Below are 17,653 nucleotides of genomic sequence, written 5' to 3'. Positions count from 1 at the left end.
GAGGAGTACAGAAGCTGGACAAATAAGATGCCAAAAACCAACCACTTGCATGTGGTATTGGACAGAAAGGAGGACTTTTTTTCTCCTCCTTGCATTATCATTAAACACCCTTAACTTGCTAACAAAAACATATATTTCATAAATAAGTAAATATAAATTATATATATGAATGAGGTAGATCCCCACGACTTGATCAATTGAAAAGTAGCTCGCCTGCAGAAAAAGTGTGAGCACCCCTGGTGTAAGTTATTATTCATGCACTATCCTGTTCGATTGTGTTGCCTTTTTCTTTCTGTTGCACGTTGTGCAATCTTCCTTCACCGTGGCTGTCTGTGTTTTTACGACAGGCAAAGTCGATTTAGTCATTTTAATCGGAGGGAAAAGTTTGGGGATTGAGCCTCCTTCGTCTGTCCTACAGCCTGCAGAGCTGTTTGCAGAGGGCCTGAAGGATTTCTAACTTTCGCGTACAGTATCAGTATCAGTAACGGCATCTTAAAGATTAGCAAATAAAAAGAGGAGGATTTATGATGCTAATTCTGAGATAAAGGTGACTGATGAAGCAGAGTCATCAAATAAAGCTATAAAATATGGCAGCTATAAAATATGACTAACTGAATAAGTCCTTTTTTTGTAATTTATTTTGTCCAAATACTTAAGTCCATATTTAACCATTTTGCTCAGTGGATCATTTAAGTCTATTAGTTAAGGCACAGCCCTCTGGTACGTTTGCAGAGTCCCTTGAAGAGCCGAGCAATGTCACGGAACTATGCCTCCATCTCCTTAAGCTAAAATGATCCCCGTACAAATTGTATAATTGAGTCTTCAGGAAATTATTTTCCGTTCATTTTAATATCCTCTAATGTGTGTGTGTGTGTGTGTGTGTGTGTGTGTGTGTGTGTGTGTGTGTGTGTGTGTGTGTGTGTGTGTGTGTGTGTGTGTTCTCAGGGAGGCTTCACTTGGAACAGCGTGTCGGGACGCTCTGTGGGTCTGAAGCCTGTCCCTCTGCAAAGCCTCTCTGAGCTGGAGAGAGTTCGTCTCCAGGATGTTGCCTTCAGGAGACTTCTTCGGGATCGTAACTTGGGCTGCCACATTACCATCCCTAAATGTACACACACACGCACACACACATGCGCACGCCCACAATTGTGTATTTCTTCATCCTGTTTACATGTTAGTGTTGTGCTAAAGACCTTACAAAATCTTTTGTTTATTCCTGCCTCTTTTTTTAGACGTTCACAAACATAAAAAGTCCCTGAGGCGGAAGCTGGATTCACTATCTAAGGAGAAGAGTAAAGACAAAGGTAATGTGTGTGAAGTACTTAATATAAGGGTACAGTGGCTTGCCAAAAGCTTTGTGCTATAGGCACTTTGGTACCCTTTTATTCCTGGAGGTACAAAGAATAGAGATCAATAACCAGCCTAATAAAGTATTAGTGTTATAGCTCCAAAACACACAGTCAGAAATAGAGAAGTTGTATCCTGATTGCCATGTTTTCAGCCTTTTTATGTCACGGTGATGTTGAAGCATGTTCTATCTGAAGGAATGTATTTACTGTAAGCTCCTCCTCCCTCTTCCACTTCCTCTGACACTTGAAAAGAATCTATAAAAGAACAGAAGGGTTATTATGGAAGATAAACAAAAACAGTCTTCAATGGCAGCTTGTTGGTTTCCGTGTATCCTGCGACATAGACACACCCTCATTCCCTTTTTATCCTTTCTGTTTATAACGCCACTGCAAAGCAATCAGTCTATTTGATAACATGAAAGTAGTTAAGTCTTCGTCAGCTTTTGTTGCATGTGTAACAATTGTCATCCCGCACAGTCCAGACTCCAGATCCCCACTGATTGAAAGCAGGCTTGTGCAAAATTTAATTTTGAATTTAATTCAATTTATTCAAAAAATTGGAATTGGAATTTATTTGTTCTATACCAGTGATTCTCAAACTGTAGTAAGGGTACGCGGGCTATATCTAGTGGTACGCCAAAGAATCCCTTATCAAAGGTTAATAAGGGGCGTTAATAATAAGGGGCGCCGGAAGTTGGCAGACCCGTTAGCTATCCTTTTCTTGAATGGGATTGTGCTGAAAATCTCAATTTCCCCTCGGGGATAGGCCGTAGTAGACGCCAAAATAAACCTTTAAGACACTAACAGACCCATCTTAGTCTGTCATTATGATTATTCAACACACGTGAGAACCAAATGTTTGCCACATTCTCCACTTACTTACACCCCTTTACAGCTTCCCCAGCCAATCAACATGTAGAATAAACATACAAACATTAGCAGAAAAAGCTGCATGTAACAATGATGCCTTCAAGGCCATGGGAAAACCACAACATCTATTAATCATTGAGTAAACTATATTGAAACATAACATAGCATCCAGTCCCTTACAATATAAGTACAATTACACAAAAATAAAAACATGAAATACTATCCAAAATAGTCCAAAATATTAAATATAATTGTTGAATAAAACCTTTGCTTTGTTTTTAATGAATACTTTGTCCTACTAGCCTACTGTATTCTAATCATTATGGTGGTATTTGTGTTTCTGAGGTGGTAGCTGGCGAAAACAGTCAACAGAATGTTAAATTGGAATTACAGGAAGTGGAATTGAATTAATTGCAAACTTTTTATAGGTATAGGAATAATTTATCACGTTTACCAAAAGTTTTGGCCTAAATGCTTTACAAACACTAAAATTAACCACAAATTTGCTAAATTTTATATAACTATTTATGACATAATTGGCTAAAATGATAGCATGCTTACTTGTTACCTAACACTTAGCTTGCTAGCAATATCGTGCTAAGTAACAATATCCATGACTTAGTTTTACACAAACAAAATTTACTAACATGCTAACAGTTAACATGCTAACATGTTAATTGTTCATTTATCTAAAGGGGACATATCATGATTTTAATCTACATTTAAAGCACTTTCTTGTTGTCTAGATCAGTGGTTCTCAAATGGGGGTACTTGAAGGTATGCCAAGGGGTACGTGAGATTTTTTTTAAATATTCTAAAAATAGCAACAATTCAAAAATCCTTTATAAATATAAATAAAAACTTATCTTTTTTTCCAAATAGTTCAAGAAAGACCACTACAAATGAGCAATATTTTGCACTGTTATACAATTTAATAAATCAGAAACTGATGACATAGTGCTGTATTTTACTTCTTTATCTCTTTTTTTTCACCCAGAAATGCTTTGCTCTGATTAGGGGGTACTTGAATTTAAAAAAAATTCACAGGGGTACATCACTGAAAAAAGGTTGAGAACCACTATTGGATATGCTCTGGTGTAAATTTTGCAAACAGTTTGTCTGCAAAATGTCCATTTCTGGGGGCGTTCCCAGATTGCAAATGAAACCACGCCCTATTCTCTCCAAAAGTATTCTTCATATTTTAAAAATGTACACTGTTTAAATATATACCTTGAAGTTGTCGCCACAATTTTTTTTCAAGACACGGCTGAAAAAAAAACGGATTAACATTATATAGAATCACCCTGTCACAACATTAGGTACACCTGCACACTCACCAATCGGGGAAAAAAATTAAAGCTGATTTTAGCAGCATTTATGTCACCGCATGTCGTGACATAAATGATTATGCGTATGCCAAGATTAGATGAAAATTATACCTTTCTGGCTGATAGCTTGACTTATAGTCCAAATAAGTATGTCCACCTCGCTGTGACTCCCCAACTTCTTAAGAGTTCCGCTTGATTTTGTATGGAAAATATAGAATGTAAGGTAAAGATACAATGTATTTGCGTATGCTGCTCTGTTAAGCATCTGGATTGCTCACCTCTACATGAAGGTTCATGGATACCATTACAATTTATTGCGTTGCTGCTAACAAACAAATGGTGATGATTCATAACATGGTGAGGGTATCAGCACTTATTAAACTTTGGCTGTTGATTCTTCCACAGAGGTGCCACCTCAGGTGTTTAGCATCCCGCTGGCACAGGTCATCTCCAACGACCGCACACACAAGCAGCGAAATGATGCTCCACAGGAGCAGCACTGTGACCCAACTGAACTGGTGCTGTCCTTTCTTCACTTCACCTCCACCTTTAAGAAAGCCAACAAGGAGCTGTCCAGTAGCAACTCGTCCCTGAGCTCCAATTCAGAAAGTTCTCATAAGTCACCTTTTGTGCATGCGGCCGACACAGCCCCACGGACACGCAGAAGGGTAAAAATACAGTTGTTACTAGTACGTACTTTATTTACCACAGCTTTATACCTCAAATAATGTCGCCCACTCTAATGATGCCACATTGCACTTTATTGCCTGATGCATTCACTGGAATAAATAAATGCCTTAGCTCAAATAAATCCCTCTGAAATAAAGTACTTCTAAGTAATAGTGTATGTATGTAATTATTATACCATTTGTAATTCTATCTAAAATAACTAATTGTATTATAGTGAAGAATGTTGTGATGTTATGTTTTCAAAAAAGATTCGTAAAATATATTCAATGTTAAATATAAAAGCAGTTATTTTATTATACTATTAGAATTGTACGCTACTTTGAAAATATGTTATTTGAAACAAATGCGACTTTATATATAAAAACACCTTTTTGCAAATTCAGTTATTTTATGACACAAATATATACCATACCAAACACATAAAGGTGTCTCTGATAAATGCCATACTTTTCATGCACCAAACACTCTGGTTGTCATCCATCCTCAATAAAGGGTGGCGTGTCCGTGGACTGCATCACTGACTTAGACGACAACCAGTCTCAGCTCTTGGAGGCCCTCCAGCTGTCTCTGCCAGTGGAAAATGCGGTGGACAGCAGGAAGAAGCGACACAACAAAAAGCTGAGTCTCAACCCCATGTACCCTCAGGTGCCCCGGGTAGTGGAGCTCTGCTGCCAGCACATGGAAAGTCATGGTACTCATACTGAAAAATGTTTTCTGCACCCTCTATCTGCTGCAACACAGCATGGTATAGTCCAGGGGTGTCCAAACTTTTCACACCAAGGGCCGCATAACGAAATGTCAAAGTGTACGTTTTTTGTGGGGTTTTTTTACTTTGTAAACAAAAATGCTTAAACAGACATATATCACATACAGACAGATTGCATAAATTTAAAGACACAACTTTGTTTTGTAGGTGACAACATTTATTGTCATTAGTTATTACATGGGTGTCCAAAGTGTAGCAAAGGGGCCATCTGCGGACCAAAGCTGAAGAGACATAATGTAATGACAAAAAAATTCAATATGGATACTAATAACTCTTAATAATACAATTTGTCACTTATAACACACAGCTGGCACTAAGTTTTAATATATAATGTCTGTTTGAAGCCTTCTTTTTACTAAATCAAAAAAAATTTAAATGTTCCCTACAGACTTTGGATTATTTTGTATAATTCGTATTAAGTTTTTTATTTTGTATATGCAGTGCAGGCCAAAAGCTTTGGACACACCTTCTGCTCATTCAATGTGTTTTCTTTATTTTCATGACTATTTACATTGTAGATTGTCACTGAAGGCATCAAAACTATGAATGAACACATGTGGAGTTTTTTACTTAACAAAAAATGATGAAATAACTGAAAACATGTTTTATATTCTAGTTTCTTCAAAATAGCCACCCTTTGCTCGGATTATTGCTTTGCACACTCTTGGCATTCTCTCGATGAGCTTCAAGCACACCTGTGAAGTGAAAACCATTTCAGGCGGCTACCTCTTGAAGCTCATCGAGAGAATGCCAAGAGTGTGCGAAAAAGTAATTGGAGCAACTTTTGAAGAACAATAGTCATGAAAATAAAGAAAACACATTGAATGAGAAGGTGTGTCCAAACTTTTGGCCTGTACTGTGTATTGTATACATTTGTCATTTTATTACGTCTTTTTGCTGTTATTTTCTTACATTTTTACGGTTGGGCCTACAAAACTTGAGCTGCTATGGACACTCCTGGTATAGTCCATATATGTACACTTTGGACATCAAATAGTGACTTTTTGTCCTTTCTGTATAGGTTTGCAGACTGTTGGAATTTTCCGTGTGGGAAGTTCCAAGAAGAGGCTGAGGCAGGTATGATAACGGCTATCTTTGAACTTTTTCAATGCGAGTTGGGGGATGGATTACATCACCACTCTTACAGCAATTTCTGTATTATGCCCCTCCCCGCCCGCCCCTTGCTCCAGCTGCGCGAAGAGCTCGATCAGGGATGGGAGCTCCATTTGGACGAGCAGCACAGCGTTCACGATGTGGCGGCTTTGCTGAAAGGATTTCTCAGAGACATGCCCGACCCACTGTTGACAAGAGAGCTCTATACTGCATTCATTAACACAACATGTGAGGCCCTACTGCAAACATCAACAAATGTACCATAAATCTGCCAGTTAAAGTCATTAAATCTTTTTCTATGATGATGATGATCAGTGTTGGACCAGGTGGAGCAAAAGAAGGCCATCCAGCTCTTGGTGTTCTTGCTTCCTCCGTGCAACTGCGACACGCTGCAGCGGCTTCTATGTTTGCTGTCCTCTGTGGCTGCACATGCTGACGGCATGCTGGATGAGTCAGGACACAAGGTGACCACTCGCACCTGACTTTAAATTTGACTCCGCCATACATGGTCGTTTAACTCCACCGGTAACTTCATTACAATGTAATGAGATCCAAGATAATGACAATTGATTTGACAAGTATTAGCCTCAGCTCTAATAGATGGCCTGCCCCACGTAGTCACTGGGTGCACCACCCATTTGCACAAATTATTATAACACCTGGTCCCTTCAGGAAAAGAAGTGTCTATAATTACATTTACTACGACTTATACCAACATGTTTCACTGTGGATGTCAGACCAACAACACACACAACCTGCAGCACAGACGGGGCATCTGTAAAGCTGACGTTTGTACTGTAAGAGCTATGGGTGTCCCGATACAACTTTTCACTTCCTTTTTTAAAATGTTTTATTTATTTTAGTTTTTATTTAAAAGTAAAGGAATACATTAAATTAAAAATATATGTATATTTGGAGTTTGCATGTTCTCCCCGTGACTGCGTGGGTTCCCTCCGGGTACTCCGGCTTCCTTCCACCTCCAAAGACATGCATCTGGGGTTAGGTTGATTGGCAACACTAAATTGGCCCTAGTGTGTGAATGTGAGTGTGAATGTTGTTTGTCTATCTGTGTTGGCCCTGTGAAGAACATGGATGGATGTATATTTATATTCAATAAAAATCATGTTTTCATTTCCATACGTTACCGATATTGGAGCGTTGATAATTTGCCGATACTGATATTAATTCAATACAAATCCTAGTACATACTTATTATTTTGTAGATAAGACAGTGATATCCAAGGATATCACTGAATAAGGATAGTGATATCTGGGTAATTTAATTTGATTAAGTGAAATTACCCAGTGAATAATGGAAGGTATGAAGAACACAAACCCATTTACAGATGTATGCTATCTTTAAGTTGAAGTGGAGTGGTAATTTGTTCTTTGGAGACAAATAATGGCCACAAAAAGTGAAGCTAATTACACTAAGTTAAATGATGCGGGTACGTTTTGTTACTGGATACTTTCTAATACATTTCTGCCTTGGAGACTTTGTACCGTATGTGTATTTGTTTATATTTGTGTTTTAGACTGCAATATTGTTGAATGAAGGACATTTAGGGCTAGCTTGTGTGCTGAGCTGTTGTGTATTTGCCATCTCCTTGTAGCCTAAGCCTAGCATGTTTACCTTGTGTAAATGACTTGACTGAAATACAAAAAAAGACCAACCTTGTGTGCTTATTGGATAATATTTAGATATTAATTGGCATTCCAGCTTTGCACAAGGAAACACGCTGCACGACTGTTTGTATCGGAGCTTCTATTGGAGATTTTTGGTGAAAGTCGATATAATTAGATACTTGTTGTTTTGCTGCTATTAAACCAATATCAATATTGGATCGAGACATCCCTAGCAAGAGATAGAAGAAATTGATTCCGTATGTGTCCGAAAAAGTGACATGTGATAGTGTGGCAATATGGACACGGGGCACAATGATTGGAATATCAACATTTATTATTAAATATTATTCAAATGCATGGTACAAAAAGGGCCTCTGCCCTAAAAGGTGTCACCCCAGATTGTATCCTGATACTGTCTGCAGCTGAGTAAACAAACACTCTTGGTTACACTACATGGGGATTACAGTAACTGGACATTATGCTATATTTTTTGTATTCATTGTAGTCATTGCAGTGGTATAGAGCTCAACAGTGTCATGGTGGGACACGCGTCTAATATTTAGGTGACCTTATTAAGTAAAATGAAAAGGGCATACGAAAAGTGTGCTTCAGCTTATTACCCTACAAAAAGGTCGTTGTCAACCCCCCTAGTGATTAGTGATAAATTAAAGGTGGCAGAGCGGTGCACAGCACCTACAATGTCTGTAATTAACCTCTCTATGTAAGATGTCAGAGTGAAGTGTTTGAATAGAGGATCTTGGCTGTTTTATTTTTTTTGCACCAGTCAGTGACTAAGGAGCATTTTAGCTAGCACAAACATTAACTAGTGAATACATAATGTTTAAATGCACCGGAATAAAGCTTAGTAAAACACTGTTGTTGATTTTGTTCAGAAACCAGGAAACAAGATGACCTCATTAAATTTAGCCACCATCCTTGGGCCCAACCTCTTGCACAAGCAAAAAAACCCAGACAAAGAGTTTGCGGTCCAGAGTCTAGCCCGCGCCGAGGAGAGCAGCGCCATCATCAGAGTGGTCCAAACCATGATTGATGCATGTGAATCTCTGTTTTTGGTAAGTCCTCCTCACTATAAACTGTTTACTATCATGAGAGTGGAATGTTTTATTGTAGCACAGAGAAGCCTAATAAACTGTAAACATTAACTTTATTAGTTTTCGCAAGTGCGCTTTTATGGTCGTGGATAAACAAAGCAGTACCTTACGGCAGGAATTTAATCCTGAACTGTTTAAACTTTAAACAGGAATTGCATTGCAAATAAGAAAACCTGCTACACAGACATGCTATTACTTGTTCAGAAAAACATTATCATTCATATAACTACTACTATATGCAACTACTGGACTAAGACCATAAGTGGGGATGTTGTACCGGGGCCCAAAGCACAGGAGAACTTTGTAATGCCTATGACTAACAGAAAACGTACACACTTTTTGTATAGTACAAAATATAACAAAACATAAACCTCCAGGTTCCTGCCGAGCTCCAGAATGAAGTTCTGCTGAGTCTGTTAGAAACGGATCCTGATGTTGTAGATTACTTACTGCGGCGGAAAGAGACTCCGTACTGGTGAGTTTTGAAAAGTGTACTAGTTTGAGCTAATCACTGACACACCGTTACCTATCGACCATCTTACACACTTTAATGGTTTGTATCCATTAGCGTCCCAGGTGTAGTTGGACCATGTGCGCCCACGTTGATGGAAAGGTGCTCCTCCAACGAGTCTATGTCCAGCGGAGAGGCGTCTCCCTATGAAAACAGCTCTCCTGTCCTGTATGAGCGGCCTCTGCTGGAGGACGATGGGACGCTCTCAAACGGCGGCACCAAAACTGCTTCCGAGCTCAGTAGTGGGTCAGCAGACGCATCTAGAGGCACGCCGCCAACCTTTACAATCGGTAAATTCTTCATTGTAAGCTCTGAAATGGAAATAGATGTTCATAAAAGCAAAACAGCAGCTCTCATTAGGCTCTGACACATGTGTAACTGAGATTAATGGCGTTGTCAGCAAAAGCCTGCTTCATTTAGAGTTACTGTGCTCCCGTCGTGCCGTGAAGTAAACTGTAATGACACCCTTTTGTAAAGTAATTAAAGGGCACAGTTTAATTATTAATTTTTTCCAATCATTTCCTCTTTTCTGTGTTAGAGGAGGCCTTAGAAGACGATCAGTTCTGGGACACCTGGCATCAATTCTTCAGCAAGAACGTCATTGATCTCAAAGGTAATGTACGAATTAGGCTTTAATGTACCAAAATTATCAGATTGATTTGAATATAGGACTGTGTGTCAAGAAAGCGTCTCCCTTATATCCGGAGATTTATACATGCAAACAAACTGTTGGCAACAAACAGCTTTTCTTCCTGGCACTCACACAAACACACCTGCGGCCTTATGTATAAAGGTTGCTGTGCACAAAAAACGGGTGAAATGTGTGCAAGTAACTTTCACCGTAAACGCTGGTATTTATAGAAAAAATAGTACAATGCACTCTTTCGACCAAGGGGAATCAGCGACGTCCGATCATGGCACCACAAAATAAAGCCTCTACTCACATGAAAAAACACATACCGGTATGCACTATAAAATACACAACAACTCATACAGTATATTGCACTAGGTCTAATTCTGGATGTACTGTTTATTTATTTGTTAGAGACTGAATATCAAAATATATAAAGCTGTATTAATGTAGTTATATTGTGCATGCATTTAAATTGTGATTGGTCATTTATTTTGTTCATTTAATTTCATTATAACAATGCATAAATCGATCAGGAGGTGTATTTAAATTTGTTTTTGGTAGAGTAAAAAGTATTTTTCTAAGACTAAAGACGAAAAAATATTTATTGCAGCATGTTAATTCCTTAGATAAAATCATCTTATGAATTTAAGTTATGCTTACATTTGTTTTTTGGTTTTTTTAACAAATTTAGATTTTGGGAGTTTATAATACTGTTGGGGTGCAAATGATTGACTCTTACGCATATACACATTGACTACGTATTCTCATGATGCGTATCACACCTCAAATATTTTTATGACATAAATAGCTGTGCAAAAAACACATATATTGTGCCAGTGATATATTGAAATCATCTCATATGTATGCCAATTGTCCACAAAAGGTTTAAATATTGCTCATGACGACGACTTAGTCTTGAGTCATGTTACAGAATGTATGCTTTGCATTACTTGACAAAATAAATATACCGGTATATGAATAATTAATACATCATTTGGACAACGACTTGGTGAACAGAAAGCTAAAAGGTGAACATGTTTTTCTTCATCTCAGAAACAGTTTTCAGTCACGAGGGAGCTGACGTTATGATCTGTCAAATATTGACATTCCAATTAAGTTTTTGTTTTTATTAAATATGATGTTACATAGCCCTCCAAAAATAAGCATGATCAGCTTCTTGTAGTCACCAAGTCCAACTTATTTCATTGCTAGTCCAACATCCTATAACTCATCGCCATATTCATGATCTAATTTGCATGACCGTCGTACACGGATGATTGTGGGAGGAATAGTGGTAAGACACCGGGGCGAAACGCTTCTACAAATAATTCACTGCAGGTATAATTTATGAGAATAGTGTTTGCATGTGTGTACAGCATAGTTGTATTAACCTGAAATGTTTACACTTCAATTACAAGTAATACGTGCAACCCCTTCGTTACGCGTCATTACAACTTTAAAATCAAGATGTCCCGATTTTGATAACGGGATCGAATCGGGGCCGATATTTGCCTTTTTTACCTAATCTGTGATTGGTTACCACAGCTGTGTACCAGTGACTAAAAACTGTAATCACGTGAAAGATTCCTTCAAAAGGGATGGATGCTCGGGGAGGCACAACTACATTTCTATATTCCTTTTTACGCACATGCAAGGTGTGCATGAATTGCTAGAACACCGACTCGAATTCAAGGGCAAGCTGCGACGAACGCATCGTCTATCCACAGTGACAAGACGCTTCAAAGATACTAATCCTTACCACCATGGCGGGAAATAAACCAAGTTTCTTCCAAGTAGTATTGTCATTGGAGGACGAGAGGAAAAGGAATGGCTAAGCATGCTACACACGAGGGTTGTACGATATACCGATGCTAATAAAGTACCACGGTACTAATGAATTCAAAACGGTACTATACTGCCTTTAAAAAATACCGGTAGTTTTTCCATTTACAAACCCCGTTTCCATATGAGTTGGGAAATTGTGTTAGATGTAAATATAAACGGAATACAATGATTTGCAAATCATTTTCAAACCATATTCAGTTGAATATGCTACAAAGACAACATATTTGATGTTCAAACTGATAAACTTTTTTTTTTTGCAAATAATCATTAACTTTAGAATTTGATGCCAGCAACACATGACAAAGAAGTTTTGGAAAGGTGGCAATAAATACTGATAAAGTTGAGGAATGCTCATCAAACACTTATTTGGAACATCCCACAGGTGAACAGGCTAATTTGGAACAGGTGGGTGCCATGATTGGGTATAAAAGTAGATTCCATGAAATGCTCAGTCATTCACAAACAAGGATGGGGCGAGGGTCACCATTTTGTCAACAAATGCGTGAGCAAATTGTTGAACAGTTTAAGAAAAACCTTTCTCAACCAGCTATTGCAAGGAATTTAGGGATTTCACCATCTACGGTCCGTAATATCATCAAAGGGTTCAGAGAATCTGGAGAAATCACTGCACGTAAGCAGCGAAGCCCGTGACCTTCGATCCCTCAGGCTGTACTGCATCAACAAGCGACATCAGTGTGTAAAGGATATCACCACATGGGGCTCAGGAACACTTCAGAAACCCACTGTCAGTAACTACAGTTGGTCACTACATCTGTAAGTGCAAGGTAAAACTCTCCTATGCAAGGCGAAAACCGTTTATCAACAACACCCAGAAACGCCGTCGGCTTCGCTGGGCCTGAGCTCATCTAAGATGGACTGATACAAAGTGGAAAAGTGTTCTGTGGTCTGACGAGTCCACATTTCAAATTGCTTTTGGAAACTGTGGACGTCGTGTCGTCCGGACCAAAGAGGAAAAGAACCATCCGGATTGTTATAGGCGCAAAGTTGAAAAGCCAGCATCTGTGATGGTATGGGGGTGTATTAGTGCCCAAGACATGGGTAACTTACACATCTGTGAAGACACCATTACTGCTGAAAGGTACATACAGGTTTTGGAGCAACATATGTTGCCATCCAAGCAACGTTACCATGGACGCCCCTACTTATTTCAGCAAGACAATGCCAAGCCACGTGTTACATCAACGTGGCTTCATAGTAAAAGAGTGCGGGTACTAGACTGGCCTGCCTGTAGTACAGACCGGTCTCCCATTGAAAATGTGTGGCGCATTATGAAGCCTAAAATACCACAACGGAGACCCCCGGACTGTTGAACAACTTAAGCTGTACATCAAGCAAGAATGGGAAAGAATTCCACCTGAGAAGCTTAAAAAATGTGTCTCCTCAGTTCCCAAACGTTTACTGAGTGTTGTTAAAAGGAAAGGCCATGTAACACAGTGGTGAACATGCCCTTTCCCAACTACTTTGGCACGTGTTGCAGCCATGAAGTTAATTATTATTTGCACAAAAAAAAATAAAGTTTGAGTTTGAACATAAAATATCTTGTCTTTGTCGTGCATTCAACTGAATATGGGTTGAAGAGGATTTGCAAATCATTGTATTCCATTTATATTTACATCTAACACAATTTCCCAACTCATATGGAAACGGGGTTTGTATAATCTATTGTCAAAGTATCCGATCAGGACTCAAAATCGGATCAGATCAAGGGCCAAAAATGTTGGCCCGGAACATCCCTAATTTAAAAATGTAAATTTTTCATGATATCACTGGCTAAGTCCCTGCATTCACCTGAACACACGACAACACCTCATCTTCCAGGCTAAAACATATTTTTAGGTGAAAAATAGAGTTGTGTCTGAGCGCTTGTTTGCATGTATAAATCTATACACCCTGAATATAAGACATTTTATCTATTTTTTTTCTGGGAACAATTACAATGTTGTATTCATAGTAATACATTGTAGTTAAGAATGTTAACTTATTAGAGGTTTTATGATGGTGGCGGTTTGACCTTGGAAGAGATTATTTCTATTTTGGTGTGCCACGTGACATTGTGTTTGGCCTTCAGGGTTCTACTCTGTATGCATTCATAATGAAAGTACAAATAATGTAGAAGATCCAGTGCATTCTTCAAATGCCCAATGCTGCTCTCTTTCAGGCTGCCTTGAAGACGCTTCTGAATGGAAGTCATTTGGATCACTGGAGGGGCTGAACGGTCGCCAAGGTAACAACAAGCTCCCCATCAGGCCTACAACACAGATCTCATTGGATGCATTAGAATGCAGGCCACACCTCCCGGTGGCTCGCAGTAGACACGGTGGCGACGACAGCCCTGGGGACCAGATGGAACCGAGGCAACCAGAACCATCGTTACATCAGGTACCCATCAGCCAATCGGGAGCCATCAGCTCGGACAACGTGGCGGGCAGGACAGGACGCCCTGTTGATGGGGATTGTTTGTTTCGACCTGTCAGGAAGATACACGTCTCTCATTCCGCGCCATCTTTCATCACGGATCAGTCTGACGCACAAACACAGAACACAACCCCGAGATGTGGACCAGAACAGGCCTCTAGGAACGCAAAGAGTCCGACAGACAAGTGTCACATATGGCAAATTTTGTCAAAAAACAATGGAGACACACTTCCTGAAACACTGGTGTGACACACAACTTTCTGATGAGATGCTGTGAAGCTCTCAGTCGTAGCACTACAGGATATTGTCAAGACTGTTGTACTATGTGTTTATATTCATGCAATTATTGTGATTTATGGCAGATTTTATTTTCGAGATATCAGACATTGAAAAAGAATGCAGCTCAGCCATACAAAAACATGTAAACATATTTTATATTTTAAGGTTTAACTTAATTAGCCGCCGCAGAGGTTTGAATGCTGAATGTAAGCACATGTATACACATCTTTTTTTTTTAATGCTGTTATATATATATATACAAGAGCTTTACAAACAATACCGTTTAGCATTGCATTAAAAAGTGAAACAAGTGCAGTGCTTTACTGTCTTCATCAAAATAAAAACATCTAAATTCATGTGAGTACACACTTTTCATTTAATTGATATTTCACAGCATATCTGTTCATTTATATCAAACAGTATCCTGCACCAATTCTGTCAAAATACCAAAATTCCATTTATCCAGTTAATATGCGACTCTCCGGCTGGCTAGAAGAGTTGGGTAAACTCTTTATGAATTTTTTAAATGGAATTTTTTTTAATTAAATTACTTGAATTCTCTTTTCACAAATAAGCCATCGGCTACCAGTTTAGCTCAATTATGCTGTGATAATGACTTTAAATATCACGCGGCAATGGAAGTTGCCCCGTCGTCCATGTTGAATTAATTCATAACTCATTGTGAGTGGAAATTATGCATGAAATTGAATTCAATTGCTTGTTTAATTGCAGGCACGTGACAATGACACCCGAGGAGACTTATACCCATGATGACCACATGATGGCAGCATAAGACAACATTGGTTTCAAATTGTTACCTCAAGCTCAGAGCATTAAATATATTCATTGTTATTGCTTAAGGCCAATAAATATTTTGCACCCTGGTTTGTGTTTGACATTTTAAAATGTCTGTGAAAAAAAATGCACTAAATACATTTTTTAAAGCCAAACTTTTACTTATGTGTGACTCCTCCGCCTTTATGTGACCATCACTAGTGAGCAGAGACATGAGTTATTACTGATAATAATCCCAGTCTCAGGGCTCTTTTAACAACCTTCTCACAGCTTGCTTTGATGCCATTCAATGATCTAACAGGCTGTCATTAAACATCTGATCTTTCTTTTTTTTTTTCAGCTTATAATTGTAGTGCCTAGAATGGATCGTAAGGAGCTGATCCCTTGGCCTGAAAGCTGCAACTGTTCCCAGCAGGCGGTCCTTCATTGTCTGGCTGGCAACAGGAAGGTGCAAGAAGGAGAAGACCAAGGTCACCGCCTAAAAACGATGGGTGAGTGGAGTCCTTCAGTCCCGTCTCAAGGCCAAGACAGACAGTGAGGTCTTGTGCATCGCTTCTGTCTGCAGAGCTTTGGTATGTTTTGTAACCATCAACTCCCTTGTTGCCTCAGTGTTATTCACATTCTAAGTGCAAATTTACATTCCAAGCATCGTTTCCCAAATGTTTTCATCTCAAGACTCAGATTGAATATGCAGCACCTCCCAGAGGTACCAAAATACATCATGTACTGCAATATAGCATTAACTTACACAACAATGTGCATACAATAATGCTAATAGAACACAACAAACAGACTTATTGCAACAAATATGAGTCAAAAAGACCTTTGCCAAGAAAATGAAGTAAAATAGCTTACAACATTTTATTATGAGTATCTGCAATATAACTTTACTCATTATTCCCAGGAGAGTGTAAGTGTCAATAAAAAAAAACGCATACAAGATGATGACCAATCAACTCAAGACTTAAAAAGCAGGTGTTGATAAAAGACTTCCCTGCTGTGAGGTGTTACATGATGTTGGCGGTGTACAACCCCATGTGCTAATAACAGTGCATTTTCTCACATCTTTATGTACAACAATTACATAGAGTACCCATAAATGGTAAATGGATTGTACTTGAATAGTGCTTTTCTACCTTCAAGGTACTCGAAGCACTTAGGCACTATTTTCACAATCACCCATTCACACACTGATGGCGGGAGCTGCCATGCAAGGCGCTAACCACGAGCCATCGGGAGCAAGGGTGAAGTGTCTTGCCCAAGGTCTCAACAGACGTGACTAGGATGGCGGAAGCTGTGATCGAATCTGGAACCCTCAAGTTGCTAGCATGGTCGCTGTACCACCCGAGCCACGCCATATACTGTTATTGATATAAAATCCTACGATATACAGTTGTGGTCAAAAGTAAGTAAGTAAAGAACATAATGTCATGGCTGTCTTGAGTTTCCAATAATTTCTACAACTCTTATTGTTTTGTGATAGAGTGATTGGAGCACATACATGTTGGTCACAAAAAACATTCATGAAGTTTGGTTCTTTTATTAATTTATTATGGGTCTACTGAAAATGTGACCAAATCTGCTGGGTGAAAAGTATACATGCAGAAATGTTAATATTTAGTTACATGTCCCTTGGCAAGTTTCACTGCAATAAGGCGCTTTTGGTAGCCATCCACAAACTTCTGGCAAGCTTCTGGTAGAATTTTTGACCACTCCTTTTGACAAAATTGATGCAGTTCATTTGTTGGTTTTCTGACATGGACTTGTTTCTTCAGCATTGTCCACAAGTTTAAGTCAGAACTTTAAGAAGGCCAGTCTAAAACCTTAATTCTAGCCTGATTTAGCCATTCCTTTACCACTTTTGATGTGTGTTTGGGGTCATTGTCCTGTTGGAACACCCAACTGCGCACAAGACCCAACCTCCTAATGGGTTTAGGTTGTCCTGAAGAATTTGGAGGTAATCCTCTTTTTTCATTTTCCTATTTACTCTCTGTAAAGCACCAGTTCTATTGGCAGCAAAACAGGCCCAGAACATACTTGACGGTAGGAATGGTGTTCCTTGGATTAAATGCAAATAAAAATAAATTTGACATCACATGGACAAAGATAAGACCTTCTGGAGGAAAGTTCTGTGGTCAGATGAAACACAAATTTAGCTGTTTGGTGACAATACCCAGCAATATGTTTGGAGGAGAAAATGTGAAGAATGCTGAAGAAACAAGTGCATGTCAGAAAACCAACAAATGAACTGCATCAATTTTGTCAAGAGGAGTGGTCAAAAATTCAACCAGAAGCTTGTGGA

The 17,653-nt window shown here is 38.9% G+C and overlaps 1 protein-coding gene across 2 annotated transcripts in view; it reads left to right on the top strand.

Moving 5' to 3' along the window:
- LOC133613576 (rho GTPase-activating protein 6-like) overlaps window positions 1-14,909 on the top strand; it is a 30,513-nt gene extending 15,604 nt beyond the window's left edge. Inside the window, exons 2-13 of one of the 2 annotated variants that reach the window (XM_061971215.2) lie at window positions 946-1,105; window positions 1,230-1,301; window positions 3,950-4,212; window positions 4,727-4,925; window positions 6,022-6,077; window positions 6,191-6,341; window positions 6,429-6,577; window positions 8,633-8,812; window positions 9,229-9,326; window positions 9,420-9,652; window positions 9,901-9,975; window positions 14,021-14,909. In XM_061971215.2, the coding sequence (XP_061827199.1) occupies window positions 946-1,105; window positions 1,230-1,301; window positions 3,950-4,212; window positions 4,727-4,925; window positions 6,022-6,077; window positions 6,191-6,341; window positions 6,429-6,577; window positions 8,633-8,812; window positions 9,229-9,326; window positions 9,420-9,652; window positions 9,901-9,975; window positions 14,021-14,526 (2,142 nt within the window). In that variant the 3' untranslated portion in view covers window positions 14,527-14,909. The remainder of the gene's footprint in view (window positions 1-945; window positions 1,106-1,229; window positions 1,302-3,949; window positions 4,213-4,726; window positions 4,926-6,021; window positions 6,078-6,190; window positions 6,342-6,428; window positions 6,578-8,632; window positions 8,813-9,228; window positions 9,327-9,419; window positions 9,653-9,900; window positions 9,976-14,020) is intronic. The other variant, XM_061971217.2, reaches the window with a different exon arrangement.
- The last annotated feature ends 2,744 nt before the right edge of the window (window positions 14,910-17,653 follow it).

The sequence above is a fragment of the Nerophis lumbriciformis genome, linkage group LG13 (genome assembly GCF_033978685.3).
Source record: "Nerophis lumbriciformis linkage group LG13, RoL_Nlum_v2.1, whole genome shotgun sequence".
Lineage (NCBI taxonomy): Eukaryota > Metazoa > Chordata > Actinopteri > Syngnathiformes > Syngnathidae > Nerophis > Nerophis lumbriciformis.
This window is presented reverse-complemented; position numbering and strand designations above follow the sequence as displayed.